Source organism: Blennius ocellaris (genome assembly GCF_963422515.1).
Source record: "Blennius ocellaris genome assembly, chromosome: 16".
In the NCBI taxonomy this organism is placed as follows: domain Eukaryota; kingdom Metazoa; phylum Chordata; class Actinopteri; order Blenniiformes; family Blenniidae; genus Blennius; species Blennius ocellaris.
The window spans coordinates 16,935,598-16,957,881 of NC_137665.1; the positions used below are offsets into that span (position 1 = coordinate 16,935,598).

Consider the following 22,284-nt stretch of genomic DNA (forward strand, 5'->3'; position numbering starts at 1 on the left):
ACTCAAATCACAAGAAACAATACGAAGGCTTCGTCGCGATTGCTCTGCATGAGCTCTCTCTGCTTCAATGCCATTTCCAACAGGACGTTGTCGGTAAAATTCACCGTCAAACCTCAGGAGACAAAATTCAGAGGGATCAAACTGAAAGCGAGTGAAAAGTTTGTGAAGCTATTTTGATAAAAAAAAAAACCCCTTGCTGCAAGAGGAGACGAGTTGCTCCCGAGTTGTTTCAAATCTTCCTTCGCAGTTCAGCGGGTGAAATACAAGCTGTGCTTAAAGATACGTACCGGCGTGCGAGAAGCGATGAGATAAGCTTTGGTTCCTCCCTTAACACCTTCTCAGAACCCGTGAAGGTCAAACCACTTCCTCTTTCGTTCGCCAACATATTTTTCTACCGACGGGGAAGATGTAATTCCCGGTGTCATTCTCTTATTGCCTTGCTTCCCAGTTGAACTTTGAACCAGGAATTGTGAGTTGAAGGGGAAGAGTTTTTTAAAAGACCCTTAAAGTCAGAATTTCAAGTTCCAGGCTGGGCTTTTCTTTATCCGATAAAGATAAAGTTAAGATATTTAGGAAGTTTTATTTCGTCCACCAAGAAGGTAATAACATTTTGTTGAAATGTTCACTATGGAGAGACACTAGGTCATGGAAGCTTCCAGTAAATCTGAGGGGGGGGGGGATCTGGAAACTTTTTTTTTTCTTTTCTTGCTCTTGTTTGTGTATAATTTAGTTTGACTTTGTCTTTTTGAAAGGAGCTTTTACAAGATATTGTTCTCCTCTGCCACTCCAGAAGAAATTAATTAATAAAATAAAATGTGTGTGTGTTTCACTTCTTTTTTGTTCTTTTTTTCTTTCTTGTTTACTGATTGGCTACATTGAGTTGATTAAGGGAGGTGAATTGATAAAAATTTTTACGATTCTGATTCCTTTTTTTCCCTTATTCTGCTTAATGATTCGGTTCTTTTATCGATTCTCTTATCGATGTCTTACCTTATCTTATGACGTCGCCACAGACAACATGCGTGGTTGACGTTATTTGCTCCTTCTGGAATCGATAAGGGAACTGTAATTAGCAAATTTGGTTGTTGATTCCAAGGAATTGAAACACTGGGAACCGGTTCTGAGCAAGAACCGGCTCTCGATTCCCATGCCGGGACTTGATGCTCGTTAAATGTGTTAAGCGTGAGATTTCATCAGTTTAACTTTCCCTGCTGTTTTTATATTGTCATTTGACACACGTTTAATGTTACGAAAATTCATCATATGAGATTTAGCCGTATTAACTTTGCATCTGAAAAAAAAAAAAAGCTCAACTAGTTGATGAATTGGTGTCGTCATGTGTGGGCATGTGTAGGGTCGGGTGTACGACAATCCCTCCTGCCCTGACCTGCTGACCCCCCCCATTGTCCCCCGGGTGACTGGAGGCGTGACGGGGGCTGTCGAGGGCGCTGGGGTCGGTGCTCGGGGGCACAATGAGGCTGGACAGTGCATCTGCTGCCCCCGTCTAATCGGCTAAGGGACTGATTGGAGGGGGTGACAAGAGCAGCAAGCATTCAAACTTGGGGGTAAAAAAAAAAGAAAAGAAGAAGACAGAAGGAGTTCGCAGAAGGAAAAGTATTCATCTGTGCCTCCGCCGCCCCCCACCCACCACTACCCCACCCTCCGAGGCTTTGTGCTGCGAGTGAGGGTTGCCGGCGGCGCCCCTGGGACCTGACCTACTCGGTCCTCGGGGAAACAGACGCACAAATGCCAACTGTGTCACATTTATGAGCGACTGCAGCTTCCAGCTACACCCTGCACGCACGGCAACATCTATACAGAGGGTCGTGGCAATATAAAACGGTCCTTTTGAGGATTTAATGCAGTTCTTTGTTCTATTAAGAGAAGGGGAAAACGTGGCGTAATTGTGAGGCCTGTCGTCGATGACCTGAAGTAATTTGATCTACAGCACAATGCAGAAGACTTCACCAACACAGCAGGAAGTTATTGTTCATAAATAACGGCAGAGCATTCACACTTTAAATGTTAAGTGTTTTGTTTTGTTATAAATATCTGATTAAACACTTTGATTAGAGCACATTTTCCTCGGGGAAGTGACTGCAGCAGACCTGATCTGGCCACAGGTTATATTTCACAAGGACATCGTCTGCTAAATTCATATCACAGCAGTGGCTTCGCTTATCAAACAGCGCCGTCCTGCTCTCGCACCGTGTGCTCTGTTCACAATATTTATGAAAGAGTTGTGGTGCTTTATGGAGTCAGATCTCTATCAGACAGAATAAATACACACAGAAGTACTCGAGGAGACATTTTCAACCCACACATAAATAGATAAATAGAGAAAATGCACATATATTAGATAAATCGGTTTACAATTGTATTTTTTAACGCCGTACCTCATTGGTCCGTGACAAATTGCAAACCTCCAAGGGTTTCCAGAATAATCTTTAAAAGCATTTTGCAGGAGTTCACGATCTCCTTGCAAATGTTTCGGTTGAATGTCGAGGATTTATTTATTATCTTTCACACTAGCTTCACTGTTGTTATTAAAGTTTGCAGGACTGGAAAGAAATAAGGCATAACGATGTCAATCTGGTCTTCATACAGCAGCTTGGGCACCCTGTCAAAAGAATGCAGAATCAGCAAAGATCATGATAGTTTTTCAGGAGTTCATGTGAAATTCTTGCAACATTTGATTGTAACTTCAGAGGGATTTCAGGTGAAAATTCCTGATAATTTTATCATTTGTCATTTTATTTGTGCTTTTTTAGATGTGACTTGTTTCTGCCCAGTGAGATGGAGCCAGGAGGTTACACCAAGATCCCCTGAGATAAAATTGAAAGTTTTGAAATTGAAATTTTCCCAAAAACATTTGTGAATGTCCTTGCAATTATCTTCAACGTGCTGGCGCGTCCAGAATATGCGTCGTGTTTTTATTTAAATTCTTTTGGACCGAGCTGTGTGTTCACTTCAAAAGGCTTCCAGGGCTTTTGATCAGAACCTGACTCCTTCGTGTTTAATCCTTTCTCATTAGACTGAACGTGGCTCAGCCGGTAAAGCGCAGCTCGTTGGTGGGTCGATTCCTCATCTCAGCGTTCCTGAGTGTCCTCTGGTAAATCCTTGATCCCCACGTTTGTCCCAGTGGTGTGAGGGCACAAGTGTGAGGCAGCTGACACCATGGATTGTATGTGAGGGGTTGAAACTGAAATACAAACACCGTTAAAGCTGCAAACATCTCTGAGCGGCTCCTCGTGTCCTTGCTAGTCAGCGATTGGAATCATGTCCCCCCCAGGTGGCGCTGCAGTGTATTTTGGTGTCATGAGGGCCGTCTGTGATCGTACATGCAAAGAATGAGGCAGACTGAAGCGTGTACATGTGAGCTCCGCAGCACTTCCTGTCCTGTCCGCTCTCACTGTGACTGTATACTGGTGTGTGGTATTCAGGAAGTGATCACACACGTAAAGTTTGATTGCAGAATGAAGAGTCACACATCACTTCCTGTTTCATGGCGACCCGTCAGGTTTTGGGCAGGCCGCCACGGCCACGTCCTCTCACTTTTGCGAAAGAATTTTTAGGCCCTTTTTTTATCGGGAAGGACTGTCGAATATGCAGGTGAAATCTCTTGGATTTTTCCAGGACTTCGGGACCACAGCCTGTGAAAATGTAATTGTAAATACAAAAGTAGATAATTGCTTTGTGTCTAATGTCATTGATTTTGAGTTGCAAGTCACAATAAATGCCTTTAGTCATTTTCACTGGGGTTTATTTTAAACAACATACTTATTTAGTTTGCTATAAAAACCAGCAAAAAATGCATTTTCATCAATTCAGTCTCGAAGAGGCAAACTTCCAAGCTGCAGTTGTGTGATCACAGTAACATAAAACTTCCCCCTCAGAGCCGAGACACAAACTAATCCAGCCTGACGCTAAACCAGCCGTTTCTTCGTATTGAGCGGCGGCGAGTTCTTCATGTCGTCGCCGGGGCAGACGACAGGAAGCCCACCAGGGGAACGGCGGCTCCCTCCTCCGACTGCAACAGCACCCGGTGCAGCACCAGCTTTGATCAGCTCACTTCAAACAGCCACATTGACTAGTTCTGCTGCTCCCAGAGCTTCACCACCCCCCCCCCCCCCCACCCCCCACCCCCCACCCCCAACCCCCCCGTCACCACCACCACCTCCACAGGAGCAAAACCCCCTCAGCATCCGTCTGCTACCCATCCGAGCGTAAGGGGATACAGGCAGAGAGGGGCTGAGTTTCACCTCCGTCCGCCCCCCCCCCCCCCCCCCCACCTGCACTCCCCCTCACACACACTCGACAGATCCCATCATTTATGGATGACTTTATTTATAAACAAGATCCACCGCCGTCCTCGCTGCCACGGCGGCGGCTTTTGTGGAAGTGAAATTGCACTTGAAGTTGTGCCACGTCTCCCCTGGGGGGGGTCCCTGGGGGTCTGCAGAGTGGGGCCTGGGTATGGATAGCACCGTGATAGGGATGTGTTTGGATGGTTATGCACTGGAGGAACTGGAGTCCATTGAGCAGACGATGTCTTCTTATTTTATTTTATTTTTTTAAACTTTCACACGACTCCTCTGCAGCTACTGACCAAACCCTAAATCCGAAAACTGGCTGTCAGTGATATTACAAGTTTGAATGAAAACCTTCAAGTGGGCCTACAAGTTTCAAAAAGAGAGTTTGAGAACGAACGATGTAAAGCGGCGGAAATAAAGGATGTGAACTCCAACCACCCCCCCCCCCAACTTTTTTTTTGAAGCGAAAAGTAGCAGAAAGATGAATATGAACACCTGTGTGTGTGTGCGTGTGTGTGTGTGTGTGTGTGTGTGTGTGTGTGTGTGTGTGTGTGTGTGTGTGTGTGTGTGTGTGTGTGTGTGTGTGTGTGTGGTGTCCTTTGAGGCTTTTCAGAGCAGAATTGACCGCGGCATGGGAATCAGCCAGTGGTCAAAGAAGTAGGGCACCTGTGGGGCACCGTGCACATCAAACATGGAGGAGAACCCAGAAATGCTCTTTAACACTAAACTCAATGTCTCGCGTCTTGGCTGTTGGTTTTCTTGGCCAACGGTGGGGATCATAACGAGGCTGACTAACAGAAAGAGAAATGCCGGGAGGTGATTCATTCTGCATGGCATTTGTATGAAAGTGAATCAGTGAAGGTGACTGAGTGCGTTGAGACTGCTGTAGCAGTTCGATGTGTTCTGTCAGTAAAATTCCATTTACCATTAAAAAGAAAGAGAGATTGTGATCTGCCGCGCTCATCAAGTCCAGACAACTGCAACCTTTATGACTAAAAAAAGCCTTTTTTTTGTGTTTGTTTTTTTTAACTTTCCACCAAATCAAATTTAACTGGAGCCGCAAAACATGTTTAACCTTTCAAATGAGGCCAAAACACGGCTCTTAAAGTTTCATATCTATTTTTGATGTCTGAACATAAACTGTGTCTTATGTTGCATTTATTAAGTTTCAATTTCAAGGATGGTAAACATTTAATTTTCAACTGTTTGTGTACCTGATTTTTGTGGTTTTTCAGTGTTTTGTTTTCAAATCTTCAGCTGTTTTGGCTCTTTTTTTTTTTTCCAACCATTTCTGTGTTTTTTCTTTAGAAATCCCAGGGCTTTCTTTTGAAAATCTATTTTCTTTGGCTTTTTTTCTGACTTTTGAACCATATTAGTTGTGCCTCTTTGAAAAGCCGTGCTTTTACGAGACTTAAAAGTCGTCTTGACAAAAGACTGTGTTCACAAATAATATATAAACAAGACAAGATGTTGTATAATCTTATGAAAGGACTCCAGGTTGCTGGTGTAGTACATTCATTCAAAACATTGCTGATGATCAAATCATCCATTTACTTTTTTACATCTTCACGACATCTGTTTCAAGAAAAATATTTACGTGACAGTTTTCCTCTCCACTTATGTTTTTCCTCATCATTCTGTGAAAAAGGCATCTCCCTGAAGCTCCCGGCATCCCGACCACTGAAAACCAGCGACATAGAGATAATGTGAAGATGACCTGATACCATCAACATGACTGGTCGAGTTCCTAAATCATTAAAGAGGTCTGTAAAAAAAAACACTGTTAAGTTAAAGGTCATGCACAGTCTCTTAGCGCACCACAGTATAGTCAATTATTTATATCTGATTCAAGCTTATTGTCGTCTTTTACCTGTATTTCCATGCAACAGTTTGATCATCCTTTAATATTCTCACAATCCCCTCATTCATTTGTCCTCATTTCTTTGTTTGCGCCTTCAATCTGAGTTAAATGAATATGTGAGCTGCTCCTGCTCCCGTCTTTGACCCTCCTCTGTCTGTTTGATCTGAGTTATTTGGTGGATCTTGTCCAAACAGTCTGTCGCTGCTGATTTGAAGAGATGTTAACGGTCCTGGTGTGCCTGAAGAAACACAGAAACAGAAAAAAAAAAAAAAAGGCGTGGTTGTGCTGGTGCTGCCGGTATGGAGTCTTCAAGGGGCTTGGAGGGTTGTAGTTGTAGACTGACACGCCGGTCTGTGGTCATTTCTGTGTTTCCGGGCCAGCTGGCGGACATCATATCTCCGTCTGCTGCGATCACATTTCATTTTTGAGAAGGACTTAGAGGAAGTGCCAGAAACACACTTTAAATTTTTGTTTTGTTTTTAACTTAATCCATTGTAAGTGGAATGGGAACAACAGTTGCAGACTATAGATGAAGACTAAATTAAATGATCAATAGATCCATTTACATGCAATATGCCTTTTATTGTCTGTCGATCCCAGTAACCATTAACAAGAATATCATGCTAAAGCAGCAGGAATCGGAGGGTGAAATGTGGTTACACACCTCGCTGTGCAAAGTGAGTGACGAGAGCAGAAGTATGAAACAAGCCAGTGAGCAACCTTTCGCCTTCAAAACAAACTCGGCAGTGTCGCTTCACACCTTCCTAGAAACGTCTGCAGAGTGTCATAGATTCTCTTCTTGCCACCACGACCTGTCTGACCTGTCGATTCTCGGATTTCCCAAGAACCCCGAAGGTGTCGTTTTGTGAGGGCAGCACCTCCTGCAAAGTTTCGATTAGAGAGAAATTTTCCACATTGGGGGAAAGGTAACTCTCAGTCGTAAATATACTTTTACTCCCTTTACTGCTTTCAGCGAGGGGGATTTCAATGCGTCAGTGTGCATACAGGTGGGACATGTTGAGCTAGAAGCCACATTATATTAAATTACCCATATACACCTGGCCTTCTTTGTAATGTGAAATACATGATTCATTAAGTCGGTCACCTTCTACTCTTCCTCTGTTCCTTCCTCAGTTTTGATATTTTCAGCGTGATCCTCCATCAGAGAACCACAAGACTCCCTTTCTTCACGACACAAGCGTCGATGACCGAGATGAGTAAGATTCTGCATTAAGGGCGCGCTTTCAGTTTGGATGTTTTGCAAGTAATCAACCAAGATTAACAGTTTGCTAATAACCGATTGGGTGGAGAGCTGAGAGGCCACATGCAGAAGATAGATTGCATTAGATAGCAAGGACAACATGGTGGAGGAAGTTATCCACCAAAAATCAGCATATATATACACACACACATACACACACACATTTTAATAGCCATTTTAATAGAGCAGGTCCAATGACTCTAGAACATTAGTCGTTCACCAGTTGTTCTTCCTCAACCAATTTTGGGTCGATGTGACTGTGCAACAGAAAAAGCTGTCATTTGAAAAGGCTATTATTACCATGGAGTCGTCAAATGCTTCCTCTTGTCACACTCGCTCAGATCTTTACATTTCTTTTCTATTTCCAACTTCATACTGAGGTCTAAAGCAATCACGTTCCTTGACAAGTGACAGTGTCATTCGCTTCATCTGTCAGTGGTTTTAATGTTGTGGCTGAACGGCGCATGAATCAAGGGGAGGAAGTGAGTGACAGAGAAGCAGAGCTTTCGCTGAAAGCAAAGTGCAGCGTGAACCCGAGCTCTCGGACAGAGCCGGAGATCAAACAACAGGAGATGAAATAAATCGTAGCTGTTGCCCCAGTGGAATGAGTGTGTGTGTGTGTGTGTGTGATTATAAAAGAGAGTAGCTCAAGGTGACGAGAAACTGCAAGCGGAACCAGCACTCCATCTCTGTACCCTCAGGGCAGCAGGAAATGGACAGTAATGCAGCTCTGTGTCCGGCCTGAGCCACAGCTTCGCTTTGCAACCTGCAATTCAACCACAGACACACACTTCAAGTCGGAGCGGATCCACAGAAGGTGCCTGACGCCCTTCAAAGCCAGCACGTCCTACGAGGGAGAGCGGGGGGCATTTGATCAATATCTCCTGTGTGAAGGGCTGCAGACGTGGAGGGTTAATGGCCATTTAACCCGGTGTCGCCCCCTCAGTGCTGGCTCTGTGCTAATGCCTTTGAAAACTTGATACAGCCATCTCTATTACAGATCAACAGCTTTATCTGTGTGCACGTGTGTGTGTGTGTGTGTGTGTGTGTGTGTGTGTGTGTGTGTGTGTGTGTGTGTGTGTGTGCACACTTCGACAATCTTCACGTCACTGACAGAGCAACAATCATCAGGTGCCATTCCGGGATCCAGCTGGCTTATTAACTCACCTAAGCCACGAGCCACAAGCGAGTGAGTGTTTAACACATCCGAGCTGTAAAGTGGTCTGTTCATGCAGATTTTACTTTGAAATATAGTTGCAATCCAAATATTGCAAATGCAATATTATTCCTTGCATCCAGCACTGCTGTGAGGACAGGATCGACCTTCTTTTTCGACAACTTTCTCTCAGCATGTTAATGAGGTGATTAAAAATGTATGGATTACATTTTCTTTTTTTTTAAGTATGTGACTCCGGGAAACTGTGCCGTGTCTGGCCTCGGATTTTGAGTCGCTCCTTTGGAAAAAGTGAAATTGAGTTAACTCGTCTCCCCGGGAAAAGTCACAGCGGTGATGCAACCAAGCGGAGGCTGCTGCACTCATATAAATACAATAATGCACAACCTCATGTGAAAAGGTCTTTTTGGCATTGATGAAAGAAATCATTAAACTGCACCGGACAAGTGACAGAAAGTTAATCGTGTTTTTTTTTAAAAATGAGGCCACAATAGTAATACAGTGTACTTAGTGGTGGCTGTGTGGGAGTCACACGATTTCTTACTCCACGTCTTCTTCCCGTCTCTGATTCTAGCTCTTTATGTATAGATCATCATGCCGTTGTGAAGTTGCTGAAATATCTCCTTATTGAAGGGGTCATATTATGCAAAATTCCCATTCTAATGGTTTTCCAACAGTACTAATCGTCCTCATACTTGCAATGACGCCCCAGAAGTGAAGAAAGAGTGTCCTCTCTCTCCCAGGTTTTAAAAAGTGTGTTGCTCCAACCAGCCAATCAGAAATCAAACCCTCTATAGTGTCATCAGGGGTTCAGCCAATAACAATCAAGGTAGGCTCCTTCCTTTTTGACTCCTCCCACAATCAGGCAGCTCTGCTCTGGCACATGGCACCACGAGAGGAAGTACTTCCTCCTCTTCCCATAGATGGGCGTGTGTGGGCGGAGCCAGTCCAGCTCACATAGACACAGCAGATTCTGAATGCAGCTCCTATGATCAAGTATTCTAATGGAGGGAAAATCAAGGAAAAGCTTGGTTATGTGACCTTGGTGAAATCAGTTGCACAGCTGCTGTCTCTCAGTCCTCCTGGTATTACATAAACATCCGCTTCACATCAGCTGGTAGTTTGGATGGTTTATCTCGTCACCATACACGTTGCGTCGCTTGTGACATCATTCGTCGGTTCAGCGAATGAATGAATGAATTTGAAAATGGTCACATGATTTGTCATTGATGAATAAGAAGAAGTGTTAAAAAGTCTTGGAAATATACATCAAGTACTCATCAAGTACTTTATTGATTTTCTTACGGATTCTCATTTGAAAAAAAGGACCTCCAGTCACCTGCATTATCACCATGATTTCCAGACTATTGAGCGAACTGGAATGTAAGCCCACACCCACCAAATTTAAAAAAGAAAAAGAAATGTCGGTGTTACGTGATGCGCCTGAACGCATCGCCGTATCAGCAACATTAAGCTCGTTAACCCTTAAAAAGCTGAGTCAGGGTTCAAAGCATGTATAAAAAACAAAGTATCGGCTTATCGTCCGTAAAGTACGGTAACAGCAGAGGATGTGACCCCCGTGACTGGGTTGAGATTCGTTCTGGAATCGATAAAGGAGTCATTCGCAAAATTGGCAGACGAAACCCTGGGAACCGGTTCCCAACAAGAACCAGTGTTCTGTTCCCACCCCGAGCAAGGAAACAAACATTGAGGCGTTCAGACTCCATCAACACTCCTTCGGTATTGAGAGCAAGGTCAGTGTTTTCAGAAGTTTTCATTGCGTTACACTGGAGTGGTACATGGGGTCGGAGCAGCTGCAGCTCTGTTTACTCCTTGTCTGAGCACATCCCTGATTGAGACGAAGTCAGTGCAGTTCACATCACAGGACCTGAAATTGCAGCAATGAAATGTCTGCTTGACCCCTTAAAGGACGGAGCGCAAACCGTCTTCGTCTCTCCCGTCATCATCAATATAGCAGGAGTGCCTCCACAATCCCCGCTCTGCCGCTCTGCCTCTCTCCCCTTTCTTACGTCTTTCAGCTCCTCACAATGAAGCCATTTGCATCCCTCCGGGTTGCTACGATACTCCGCCGACCCGACTTGAAATGTTTTTGCCTTCACTTTGAAGGTGAATTTTCGAGAAGAAAACAGCTGCAGGAGACAAGAAAACATTGGGAAACTCGCTGTTTTTGTTAATTTACTGATGTGGTGACATTTGTGAGGTTTTTTTTCTTTTTCTTTTTTGTTGTTCCCCTGCCTTTGTGTGCCTGGGTGTTTTTCACAGTATCTATATGGCCTAATGAGGCTGTTAGTTGTTGTTGACTCTCTGCCATATGTGCATGCACACACCGGAGTGCCCCCCCCCCCCCCCCCCCCCCCCCCCCCCCCCCCCCCCCCCCCCCCCCACCCCCCCCCCCCCCCCCCCCTTGGGGCAAACACCATTCTCTTCCCCTCACTCATAATGGTTTTGCTTTTTGGCTGCGTCGGCAATGAGCATGCAACAAAACAGAGTGAGAGAGACGAAGCATTCCTGCTGTGATGCTACAGATTGATGTGGTGGAGGACCGGAAGGCATTGAGATAAACACTCAATTACACAGGACTCCCCGAGAACCGCCGCCTATCGAACTGCGCCATAAAGTGCATTTCATTGTCTTTACTCGCAGAATGAGCTTTTCACAGAGGAGCGTCTGACCAAGCAGATAAAGGAGCTGTCGTGTTTAAAGCGGATCGTGTCGGGGGGGGGCAGGAGCCATAAATGAAGTCTTACCACTCCACCCTCAGGCCTTATTACGGCACATTAGTGCTTTGCTAAGTTGCTGTCCGCCTCGGCGTCCTTCAGGACGTTTCGGGGCCTCTGATGAAGCCGTTGAGCGGCGCTTTGCTCCCACCTCCGTCACCTCTGCCCCCGCCGAAGCCGAAGCCGAAGCCCGTCGCCGCGGCTCCGCCGCTAATTAGCCCCGCGGCGGTAAGGACGGGAAGCCACTCTCCGCGGCGGAAGATTGACGGCGCTAATTCTGGTTAAGGCTGGCGCTCAAGGAGAGTTTGTGAGTGATGGTTTACAGCCGCCCTTGGCTCGGCGTGGCCCGGTCCCGCTCCTTGCCAGGTGTGACGGTTTTTCCGCGGTCCCTGCCAGGCTGAGTCCCCCCCCCCCGGCCTCAGCCTCACACCCCCCCAATCCATCTCATCCTGCCTCTGTCTGAAATTCAATTGACCTTTTGTTCCACCTCACAGTGAATGGGCACAGGCCAGCCTCACCAATAGCCAACCCGCAGCTCTCATACCTCTTTATTTGATCTGTCCTGCCGAGTCCACCGCTTTCATTACCAACCCAAACACCCACTCCCGCCTTCCCCTGCACTCCTCCACAGCTATATCTTCTTTTATCTCTGCCCAGTCCTCCTTTTAGCGCCAGAAAATGGCAGGAGAAACCGCCCCTCCACTTTCTTGTCCTCGTCCCCTTCACATGCTTGATTCTTACGGCGACTGGCTCTTATTTGTGCCTGCTCGGCTCCTTTTCGTCTCTCTCGCCTATCCGCTCCCCCAGAGGACTCCTGCCTTGACTTTGCAGAAGTGCTGAGGCGGCCGTGCTGTCGCTCAGGGACGGAAAAGCTCTGAGTCGTTGCGCTGCGGACCGGGCGCCGTCGTGACCGCGACCTGCCAATCATTCTGATCTCCGGGATTGACAAATTGATCCCAACGGCCTCATTCCAGCTTCTAATTACATCTGGAGTCAAATGACCACCATTGTCTTAACTTTCCTTCATCTGACATGCCCCCTTTCCCCTCATCCAGGCTCTGCTTTAATTCCCCCGTTGATTTGCTCATCACTGAAAGCTTCTGCACCTTGTCCTCGCCTCACCTTCAAAGCCATTAAATCTTTTTTTTTTTTTTGTTTTGCACCGTCGCTCCACCTCCACCTCCATGTGCTCTGCCTCTTTTCTTCTTCAGCTCTTACCTCGGTACAGGTCTGCTGCACTGTGATACATACTAAAGACTGACTTCAGCAGCTACAGCCCCTCATGTGTGACCGCTACCAATCAGAGCTCACTGTTGTACAATGCCAGCTTTGCTGACTGCTGGACTTGGCTTCGGCGCGATTGTACTTTCTTTTGGAGGGATTGCGAGCATGCTCGTCTTGCGCTCTCGGCACAACAGTGGTAGTCTGCTGTTAATAAGATGTAGAGGAGGCTAATTATTCCTGATAATGTCTTGTGAAGTGTGTGCAAAAGACTACTGTGTTAAGCGGAAAATGTGATTACTGCACATGCAATTGAAAAGGGGCAAAATGACATTATGTGTTTCTGTCAAAGATTATTCTCAGCTTCCTGAAGTGTTGTGCAACGTTAAAGGTGCAAAATTCACTTTATAATGGTTTTCTAACATTAACGTGTCCCCATAGTCTGTGTATGAGGCACCAGAAGTGAAGCAAGTCTGTCATCTCCCTCTCTGGTTTTGCTCCACTTCTTAATAAAAGGCTGCCTGTACAGGCGAACCAGAGATTTTACCTTTATGATGTCATGTGGGGAAATAATACCCCCCCCCAGACAATATCTTCTAAATCTTTGTGTTTTATTTTAATCAATCTTCACAAATTCATATCTGAATGAGAAATGAATGGGGGTCTCTTCATAAACTGTCACGTTGTGGCTATAGTTGGAGTATTTCTGACCGCAAACAACAACCGAGTGAATAACCAGTGTCATGAAAGTCACGTGGAACAATGCCTGCCAGCGTCGGTTTCTGAAGACTGAAGAGGCGCCGCATATATTTGTCGTTCCTTTGATGGCAAATGAGGATTTTTTTGAGAATCAAAATGTAAACAAAACGTGGAGGCACAAAGAGTGTGATTCATTAAAGTCCAGCCTGTGACGCCTGTTGCATTGTTCTCAGCAGGGAAGAAGCAGGTCGCCATCGGACAGCAAGCTGAATGATGTGTTGGGGGGTCGGGGGGGGTCGGGGTGGGGGGGTCGCTGTGTGCCACATGCAGCTATTGTCGTGGTCTCATTCCATCAACAAAGGGAACATAGTAATGCTAAAATAGGCTGTAGTGCCATTGTGTGGACTCTATTTACTCCACCAAACAAAACCACGCAGCTCTTTAACAAGCAGTTTGTCAAAATGTGCCATCCATTATTACCGATTCCTGCACAATTTAAATAAAAGAAACAAAAAAACCCCCAACAACAACAAATGTGGCTATTTGTCACCAAAGCTCATGGCTTTTATTGTGGCTCTTAATTCATTCAGTGCAGGAGATCAGGTCCTCCCCGGGTGGCTTTCAGGAGGCCTGCTGACGGCACACAGCCACACGTTTTAGCAGAGAGCCCAGATATTTTTTTTACGAGGCCCCTAATGAGAGCTGTGAGCGAGCACGGACCGTGGAACCGTGCGACTGCAGAGGCGCCACTCTGCCTTCAAATTTGATCAAGGTACGGGAATGAAAAGCGAGAGGGGAGAGAAGCATGTGAGTCTTATATACCCAACAGCAAATGGAAAAACCTTTAAAAGAACGGGGGAAAAAATAAAACAAGGACCATTTGCTGGAGAGACAGAAAGAGGGATGAGACGAGAGAATTAAGGGGTTCAACCTTTACTTTGCCCTTTGTGCTGGCAGTCGCTGTCGTTTGAGGATGATTATGGATTGCGTGCTCAAGTCCTCTGGTTCTCAACCCACTATAATTCACTTGTGTGTATGTGTCTGTGTGTGTATGTGTGTGTTTGCGCACACTGCTGAGTAACCCCTCGACATTCCTGGTGAAGCGCTGTGATAACGGGAGGCCACAGCTGTGTGGAAGCCCGAGAGAGCAGGATACACAAATATGTGCACATTACTGTTTGGATCAACCCTCATTTGCATCAGCCGAGTGCAATCAAGCTGAAGCGTGTCCAAGTGCATGTCACAGTGCCTGTAGTAATATGTTATTCATGTATTAATGACCTTTAGACCACCTTCCGGTGTGACGTGCGGCGTGTTATAATTGACAGAAGGAGCCATATGGTTTGGACGCAGGCTCTCGTGGGGGGGGGGTACGGTTAAAAACAGGTACTCGCAGGAATTTCTTTGAAGACGCCGTGACCTTATGCCATCTGTGGTTGTGTGTCCGCAGGTTCCTCTTATTACGACAACGTGAGGCCGCTGGCGTACCCCGATTCAGATGCGGTTCTGATCTGTTTTGACATCAGCCGCCCAGAGACTTTGGACAGTGTCATCAAGAAGGTCAGTGTTTTTATTTCCTCTTCTACTGTTCCATGTCCCCCGTTTCCACGCTTTGGATCAGCTTTTAAAATCTGCTGTGAACAATTCTTTTTTTTCCTTTCTTTCTTTTTTTTTCTCCACCATCAGCATCTTGTATCGACTCAGATTTCCGTGCCAGCAGCTTTTCATGGCTCAACAATAGCGCAAATCAGCACTGAGGTTAAAGCCTCCCCCATTTCTTTATCTCATAAAATCCTCCATGGATACTTGACCCACATTGCTGTGAGGAATTGGAGGTCAGGAAGAAGAATAAGAGGAGAGGCTTCACGGCCAGGCGGGATCAAGAGGAACATCAGATACGCAAATTAGCCACAGCAGCCCTATCAAAAGAGCCTCTGCAGTTCCTGATCGTGAATACTGAAGACAGGCGCCCCGTAACCATTTAAAATGTAAAAGTATGGCTTTAATGCAGACTCTTTGACCAGATGTCGGCAGTTAATGTTTGTCAGGTGGTTGATGGTTGAGGAGTCGTCATGCAGGATTGGAGAACGGGGTGGAGTTGCCAATCCTGTGGTTTTGGATGTGTTTTTACAGGCGCACACTGAAATACCTGCGGTGCGTTGTGTGCCCGACTTAATGGCTTTTTATGCAAGCATGTGTGTCATGTAAAACAGGCCTGCTCTCTCATCTTGACACCGTGTGTGTGTGTGTGTGTGTGTGTGTGTGTGTGTGTGTGTGTGTGTGTGTGTGTGTGTGTGTGTGTGTGTGTGTGTGTGTGTGTGTGTGTGTTTGGCTGCACTGGCTGAAGGCGGTTCCCACGGCGGGGCTGTTGACGTGTTTAGTGGTCTGAGGGGAGTTGCCAAGATGTCCTTGCAGACTTTGTAGATCTAACACCCATTTTTTAACCCATAAAAGTCCTACAAGCCTCACAGGACCTTTTTCTTTTTTTTTTGGGAGGGGGGGGGGGCTGCGCCTTGCCAACCAGCATTAGTCTTTCCCATGCATCACTCAGCAGGGGGTTGCCTTGACCCCTGCTCTCTGGTTGTCATCCCGCTAATCCCCGACAGTGAGGGGCGCACGGAAAACCTGCTGTCCAGTCGCCATCCCAAATTAGACTCTTGACCTCCACGAACGGGGAGGTCACCGGGGGTGCCAGATGACAGCTGGGGGAAGAGAGAGGGTTAAACAATCAAAGCGTTTGATTGGATGAGTCTTTTTGGGAAGAATGGAGACGAGCCGGAAAGGTCAAAGGTGGACTCTGTGCTGTGAAGGTTGAATGGACGCCCTGACATTCTGCACACGGCATGTGGAACATTGCAGGGCTGCCGTGCGGCGAGGCTGCAGCCGGTTCAGGAGTGACATTTAATATCAGGGTGATTTCAGGGAGAAGACTTGCTCAACCTTTCTGTGTGAAGAAGCTGAAATAGATTTGTTGACGGAGGCTTGTGTGAGTAAAAAAATAACACACCTGAACCAATCCAACACATGTAAAAATGACATATTGCCACTTTGCTGGAGCTTTTGAAGAGAGACTGTAAGCAGGGCAACCATCTGGCAACGTGACACAAATTGCAATACATGGAGTTTGATTCATTATAGTTTGGCTGCTTGACGACAGCGCTGTAATCTCTTCTCAGACATTTGTAACAAAGAGAGAGGAAGCATGTTTGTTAAATCATCGAAATTCAGCTATCAGGCAAAAATCCACACGATGTTTGATCAAAAGTTGTATTGCGATAATAAAATGTATGGATTTGTTCTCATTTCTCCAAAAACAACAAAAATCCAGATTCCTTCAGGTGCGAGTTAGATAAAGTGCAGCAAACAGGAAGTTGAGTCAAACTGTACCATTGTTACTCACACAAGTGGCTCAATCAGCAAACACTCAGCTGACAATGAAGGAGAATCACACATTCCCCCCTGCGACTCGCTCCTGCCTCGTAACAGCTCTTTCTTATGGGGAAAGAAGAGAACAGGAAGTCAAGTCAGACATTTCCTCAACCTGCCACTAGTGCAATATTTGAAAAGATTTAACTTTGGAGATGAAGAATTTCAAGCAACGATCAAATAAAAGCCATATCAAATTATTTATGTACAAATATTGACGTTTTCACCCCCGAATTAGACTATGAATAAATATCGAGCATCTTCACAGCTGGTTGATCAGCAACTCTTCGGCTGAACAATCTATTCCGATCGTTTCAAACTGTCTTGATCTTTCTGTGGCTTTTCTTTCTTTTGTCCTGTGTGGAAGTAAACTCCAGGCTTGTTGAGCAGTCGTTGGTTTCCTGAGTGCTGTGTCACGATGGGAATGATGGTTTTACCCCCACTCCCTTCTGACCGCCGTTTAAAGAGTTGAAAGAGTCGCTGTTTAGTTTTCAAAATGTGGTCACCATCAAGTTGTCCTCGCCGTATTTGTTTGGCCTGAAGCGGTGGCTTTCAGAGTGTGGGTGGGTTTCTTCTGGGGGCGCCGGAGAAAGTCACAGGGTTAATTCTGGGTTGATTTCTACCCAGCATGCGTTTTTCTTTTGGCTTTGAAGTTGTACGTTTATTGGATATGGTATATCCATATATGGATATAACAGTTTCAGACCTACCAAATAATTTAAATGAAAGGCTTTCCACTCGTACTTCTCATAGTCTATGGATCCCAACAGCATTAAAAAAATTACTTATTATATGAAAAATATTAGGAAGTTCAGCATTTAACCAAACATTAGGACTGGATTGATCAAAGCATGTGCACCATGTGGTTTAATCCTCGACGTAAACAGTGAGAAGAAACCTGAACGCGGGCTGCACAGTGTCAGTTAACTCGGGATAAATAAACACTTGGGTGTATGATGTTAATGTCCTCGTGTTTTCTATTGTGTACTACAAAATAACTGCTCTTTCTCTTGTTGCACCCAATTTCACAAGCGCCATGTTTGGTTTCCTTGATTATTTTCACAAGCAGAACAGTTGTTGCCTTTGTTGGTTTTATTCTTTTATCCTCCATTTTTATGCTTTTGTGTTTCTGAATTTCCACCGCCACGTTTGTGAACGGGCTGCAACTGTCTTGATCTCGATCAGTCTTTTGCGATATTGTGAGTATTGTGCAGAATCCTAATAGTCAACGGCTGACAAATACAGTCAATTAGTTGGCCTTCTTCTTATATATTGTATTATATGAGGAAATAAAGAATTATCAAGCGCTCATGTTTTCCCCGGTCAGTGATGCGTGTTTATGTCACTTCCTGTCTCCGCAGTGGCAAGGGGAGACGCAAGAGTTTTGCCCGAACGCCAAAGTGGTGCTGGTGGGTTGTAAACTGGACATGAGGACGGACGTCAACACCCTGAGGGAACTGTCCAAGCAGCGCCTCATCCCCGTCACCCACGAACAGGTGAGGACGAGCCGGGAGGAAAACGGTGGGCTTGAGTGTGAGATACAGTGTTGGAAGGAGAACAACAGCGGGGAAATATAAATTATATGGCAATTCAGTCCATTATGCATGTTTTTTTTTCTCTCTCTCTGTCTTGGATCAGCAGTGGCATTGCATCACTTTTGCAGTCCCACGGGAGCAGAAAGATGCTCGAAGGCTCAGTCAACACAATCTAACAGCATACGAGAGGCATAAAGGGGTTGTGTAAAGCCCCCCCCCCATGTTGCTTGGACTGACAATTTGACCAAAATCTGCTGACAAGCCTTGTAAGCTAGGTTTTTTTTTTTTTACCCCAGGAAATGAAATATTCATGCAGATTTCAGGATTTCCTCAATGTGGGATGAATAGAAAGTGGACATTGATAAATGAGCGAGCCGTTTTATCACCCGCCGCCCATGACCTCCAGTCTTCTGTAAACGTGTGGATTTAAATCATCTTTGACCGTCTTCATTTGGTGCGCTAACGTGTCGGACATTCAAAAAGCGGCGGGGGCTTTTTCACCACCGCACAAAAGCCCTCAAAGGACAAAGGAGCTTTTTCCCCACTACTGTCTGAGAACCCGCCGGAGGCTACAAGCATGCTGCTTCCTCCAAAAACAAACAAAAAAATGAACCAGGCAGTTCGTGTAAATAAGAAACATAAACAAAAGATAGAGTGACAAAGCACAAGACTAATGCAGAATAGCTGCGGACCGTCGGTGGCCAAGCCGATATCAAGCTTTTGTTTCGCTCCTTCTCAGACTATTTTGGTTCCAGGCAGCTCCTGTTTGTCTCTCTAATACGCCCAGGAAATGTGTGTCACACAGCAGACGCCAACGCTGTGCACAATAAATATTTTGGTGCTCTAATCCAACAGGCACGCGCCGTTATCCTGACGTTGATCTTAAATTGAATTCCGGCAGAGCGGGAGGAGTCGCCAGCCAGAATGACCACCGGGTGAACTCCGATATTTTCCGCGCTAATCTGGCCGAGATTTGATCAAGCTCCTCGACATGTCACGACAATCTCTACCTTTGCGAACCCGCCGGTTGCCACCCCCCCCCACCAAATCCAAATCTCGCTGTTCCACCTAATGAGGACTTCATTGCTTCTCATGTTCGGCTCAGTCCTCGGCCCAGATCGAAATCAAAGCACGTCCACTGGGGATGAAAAGCTCCTTCTGTGCTGGAGAGCGTGCAATTTTTTTGAGGGTCATGGGAAATGCAGTCCCGTCTCATCTGTTACGAACCGTTGCCTGCGTTGATTCTTTGTGAGCCGCACAAGTTTTCAAGTCCGACGGTGAAAGCCCGAGACGAGGTCACGACGCAGTGGAAGCCCAGAGAGGGGACCCGGGGATATTGAAATTAAATTTGCCTCCGATTTAATCGCGAGCAAACAACTTACAGTCTCAATTATAACATCAGTCAGGGGTGAGCTCCAGTGCAGGAGGAGTGCTGGTGGAGTCTCTTGTCTCTAAATAGCTGCATGCGCGATGTCAACATTGGCCCAGTGGGCTCATCCTCTCATCCCTCCCGTTTACCACACACCAAGCAGTCAGGAGCTACATTATTCAAATCTCAGGTGGAGGAGCTTCATTCGTCTCCGACCCTTGTTTGGATCATTGACATTCAGTCTCCATCTTTGTCTCAAAGCTCCTGTCATCTTTTGTTTCGGGGGGACAGACATTTAGACTTCTGCTGCCGGGCCTGTTTATTCAGAGGCACAATGAGAGATGGTATGGTGAGATTTAATTCTCTGCAGCAGCAGAGACTCAGGTCTATACAGCGAACTTCAGAAAGCCTGAGGATTCAAAGATAAAAAAACAAGTGTCACTGGCCCGTGACGAACGAGGCTTAATGCAACTCCACTGAACGGAATGCTTACACACAACACTTATCTGATGGTTTCGCACATCGGAGGAGGGGACAGACGTCGATGAATCATGTTGGGGGGGGGGGGGGGGGGGGGGGGGGGGACGTGATGCTATTTGGCTGTGATCAGATGGATGTATTGGATGTCTGGCCTCATTCTCTTGGAACTCTCGTCCCCCCTCAGGGCAGCACGATAGCTCGGCAGATGGGGGCGGTGGCCTACGTGGAGTGCACCTCCAAGGTGTCCGAGAACAGCGTCCGCGACGTCTTCCACGTCACCACGGTGGCGTCGGTGCGGCGGCCGCACAAGCCCCAGCTGAAGCGCAGCAGCTCCCGCAGAGGCCTGAAGAGAGTGTCGCAGCTGCCCCTGCCGCCGCTGCCCGGCCGGACTGAGCAAATGGACCAAGCCCCGGCCATGAGGAAGGACCGGGCCAAGAGCTGCGTGCTCATGTAGGGACCCGTCTGGAGAGATAAATAAATAAATAAATAAATATATATATGTATATACATACACAGAAATATATAAAAGAGAAAGTCTATTTATTATTTGCAGATTTTCCCCTTTGTGTTTTCTTTTCTTGTTTTGTTTGTTTGTTTTGCACTGCAGACCAGTGAGAAAAGAAAAAAAACACTGCAACGTGGAAAACAACAACAACAACAAAAACGCTTTCGTTTGCGTGGGTGTGGGCATAATTCATGAGTTGTTTACATATCTGTGTAGTTTTGCAAAAAAGGGATGAGTCCCACCGACACGATGAAGCCGCGGTGGCGGACGTGGCCGCCTCGTCCCGGGAATTAAAGTGGAATTCATTTCCTGGAACGGCTCTTAATAAGGGCACGGCGGCGGCGGCGGCGGCAGCGTGACGCCCCAGCGATGGAGGGTAGCGCTGAGGACCGGATGTCTGAAGATGAAGCGTGTTGTTTTGGAAGGCGGCGATGCTCGGCAGACACAAGGACTAATTGTCTGGCCTGGACTCGCTTCCTGCTGCCGTAGAGGAAGACGTGTTTGTACAGCGAGGCTGGAAAAGGGATTGCGGCGATAAAGTGGCTCGGCGAGAGCCGGAGAAGAGATTTTTTTTTTGTGAGACTGTGCGAAGATATCGTGAAAGTGTGCGTGAGTATTAATACCACAAGTGCTTTTCAGGAAGGAACAAAGTCACAAGGGTATCTGGTTTTATTTTGTTGCCCGTTTAACACCATTTTTCTCATCGCCACTCGTAATTCATTTGATCCACTGAAATTAATGCTGTTGTCGCTATTTTAAAGGTGTTTTCTTTGTGGAAAATAAAGTGGTAAAATGTTAGGGCTATTTTGTTGTACTTTCACTAAATCTTAAAAAAATAAATAAAAATAAAGCAACAGTTTGACTGTAACAAGAGAATTTGATGTCTGACCGAGGCGTCCTTTCAATGTTTTATTTGATCAGACATTTAGAAACAATGCTGTTGTGGTTTGAACTCTCGCCTCACAGTGAGCTTCTCCCCGGTTTCATTTCCTGACGGAGTCTTCATGTTCTCCCTGTTCGTGCTGGTTACCATGCGTTTCCATGTCGTCCATCATGGTTCTTGTGTTTATGGTCTCTGCTTTTCTCGTGTTTTTTGTTGGTCTGGTTCAATTTGTTTTATGCATTCATATCAGGGTCTTAGTTCCAATCTGTGTCTGCTTTTATCTTGCTCACGTTTTATTCCCTTTCTTTGTGTCTCTGCTCCTTCAGTGTCTCCACCTGTGTTCCGTCCTCCTCCTGTGTGTATTCAGGCCTCCAGTCTGTCCCTCTGTTTGTCTTTGTCGACCCGTCTGCTGTGTTCCCATGAATTTTGATCCCTGTAGATTTTTCCCATTGTACTTGCTCACTGTGTTCAATAAAAGATCACTTTTGGTTAGAACTTATTTGAGTGTTGGATCCTCTGTCCACGCTCTCCCTTGCACTTGACAAACATACGTTTTGGGTAGGTTGGTGACCATAGATTACCCGCACTTGTGATTGATTGTGTGTCTGTGCGTGTGTGTGCGTGCGTGCGTGTGTGTGTGAGTGTGTGTGTGTGTGTGTGTGTGTGTGTGTGTGTGTGTGAGATTGTCTGCAACCAGTTTCTTTGTGCGATGAATGTGGATGAAGTGGCATAAAAGAAGGACAAATGGAACTTCGTGGAGTTTTGCAAGTTCTTCGTGTGCCAAGGTAGATTTTCTCCCAGTCGTCTGGCCCTGATCAT

The 22,284-nt window shown here is 46.0% G+C and overlaps 1 protein-coding gene across 1 annotated transcript in view; it reads left to right on the plus strand.

The window, feature by feature from the left end:
* LOC308141412 (rho-related GTP-binding protein RhoN-like) overlaps positions 1–21,920 on the plus strand; it is a 33,731-nt gene extending 11,811 nt beyond the window's left edge. Inside the window, exons 3-5 of the mRNA XM_080511570.1 lie at positions 14,718–14,827; positions 18,055–18,189; positions 20,262–21,920. Of these exons, the coding sequence (XP_080367696.1) occupies positions 14,718–14,827; positions 18,055–18,189; positions 20,262–20,531 (515 nt within the window). The 3' untranslated portion in view covers positions 20,532–21,920. The remainder of the gene's footprint in view (positions 1–14,717; positions 14,828–18,054; positions 18,190–20,261) is intronic.
* The last annotated feature ends 364 nt before the right edge of the window (positions 21,921–22,284 follow it).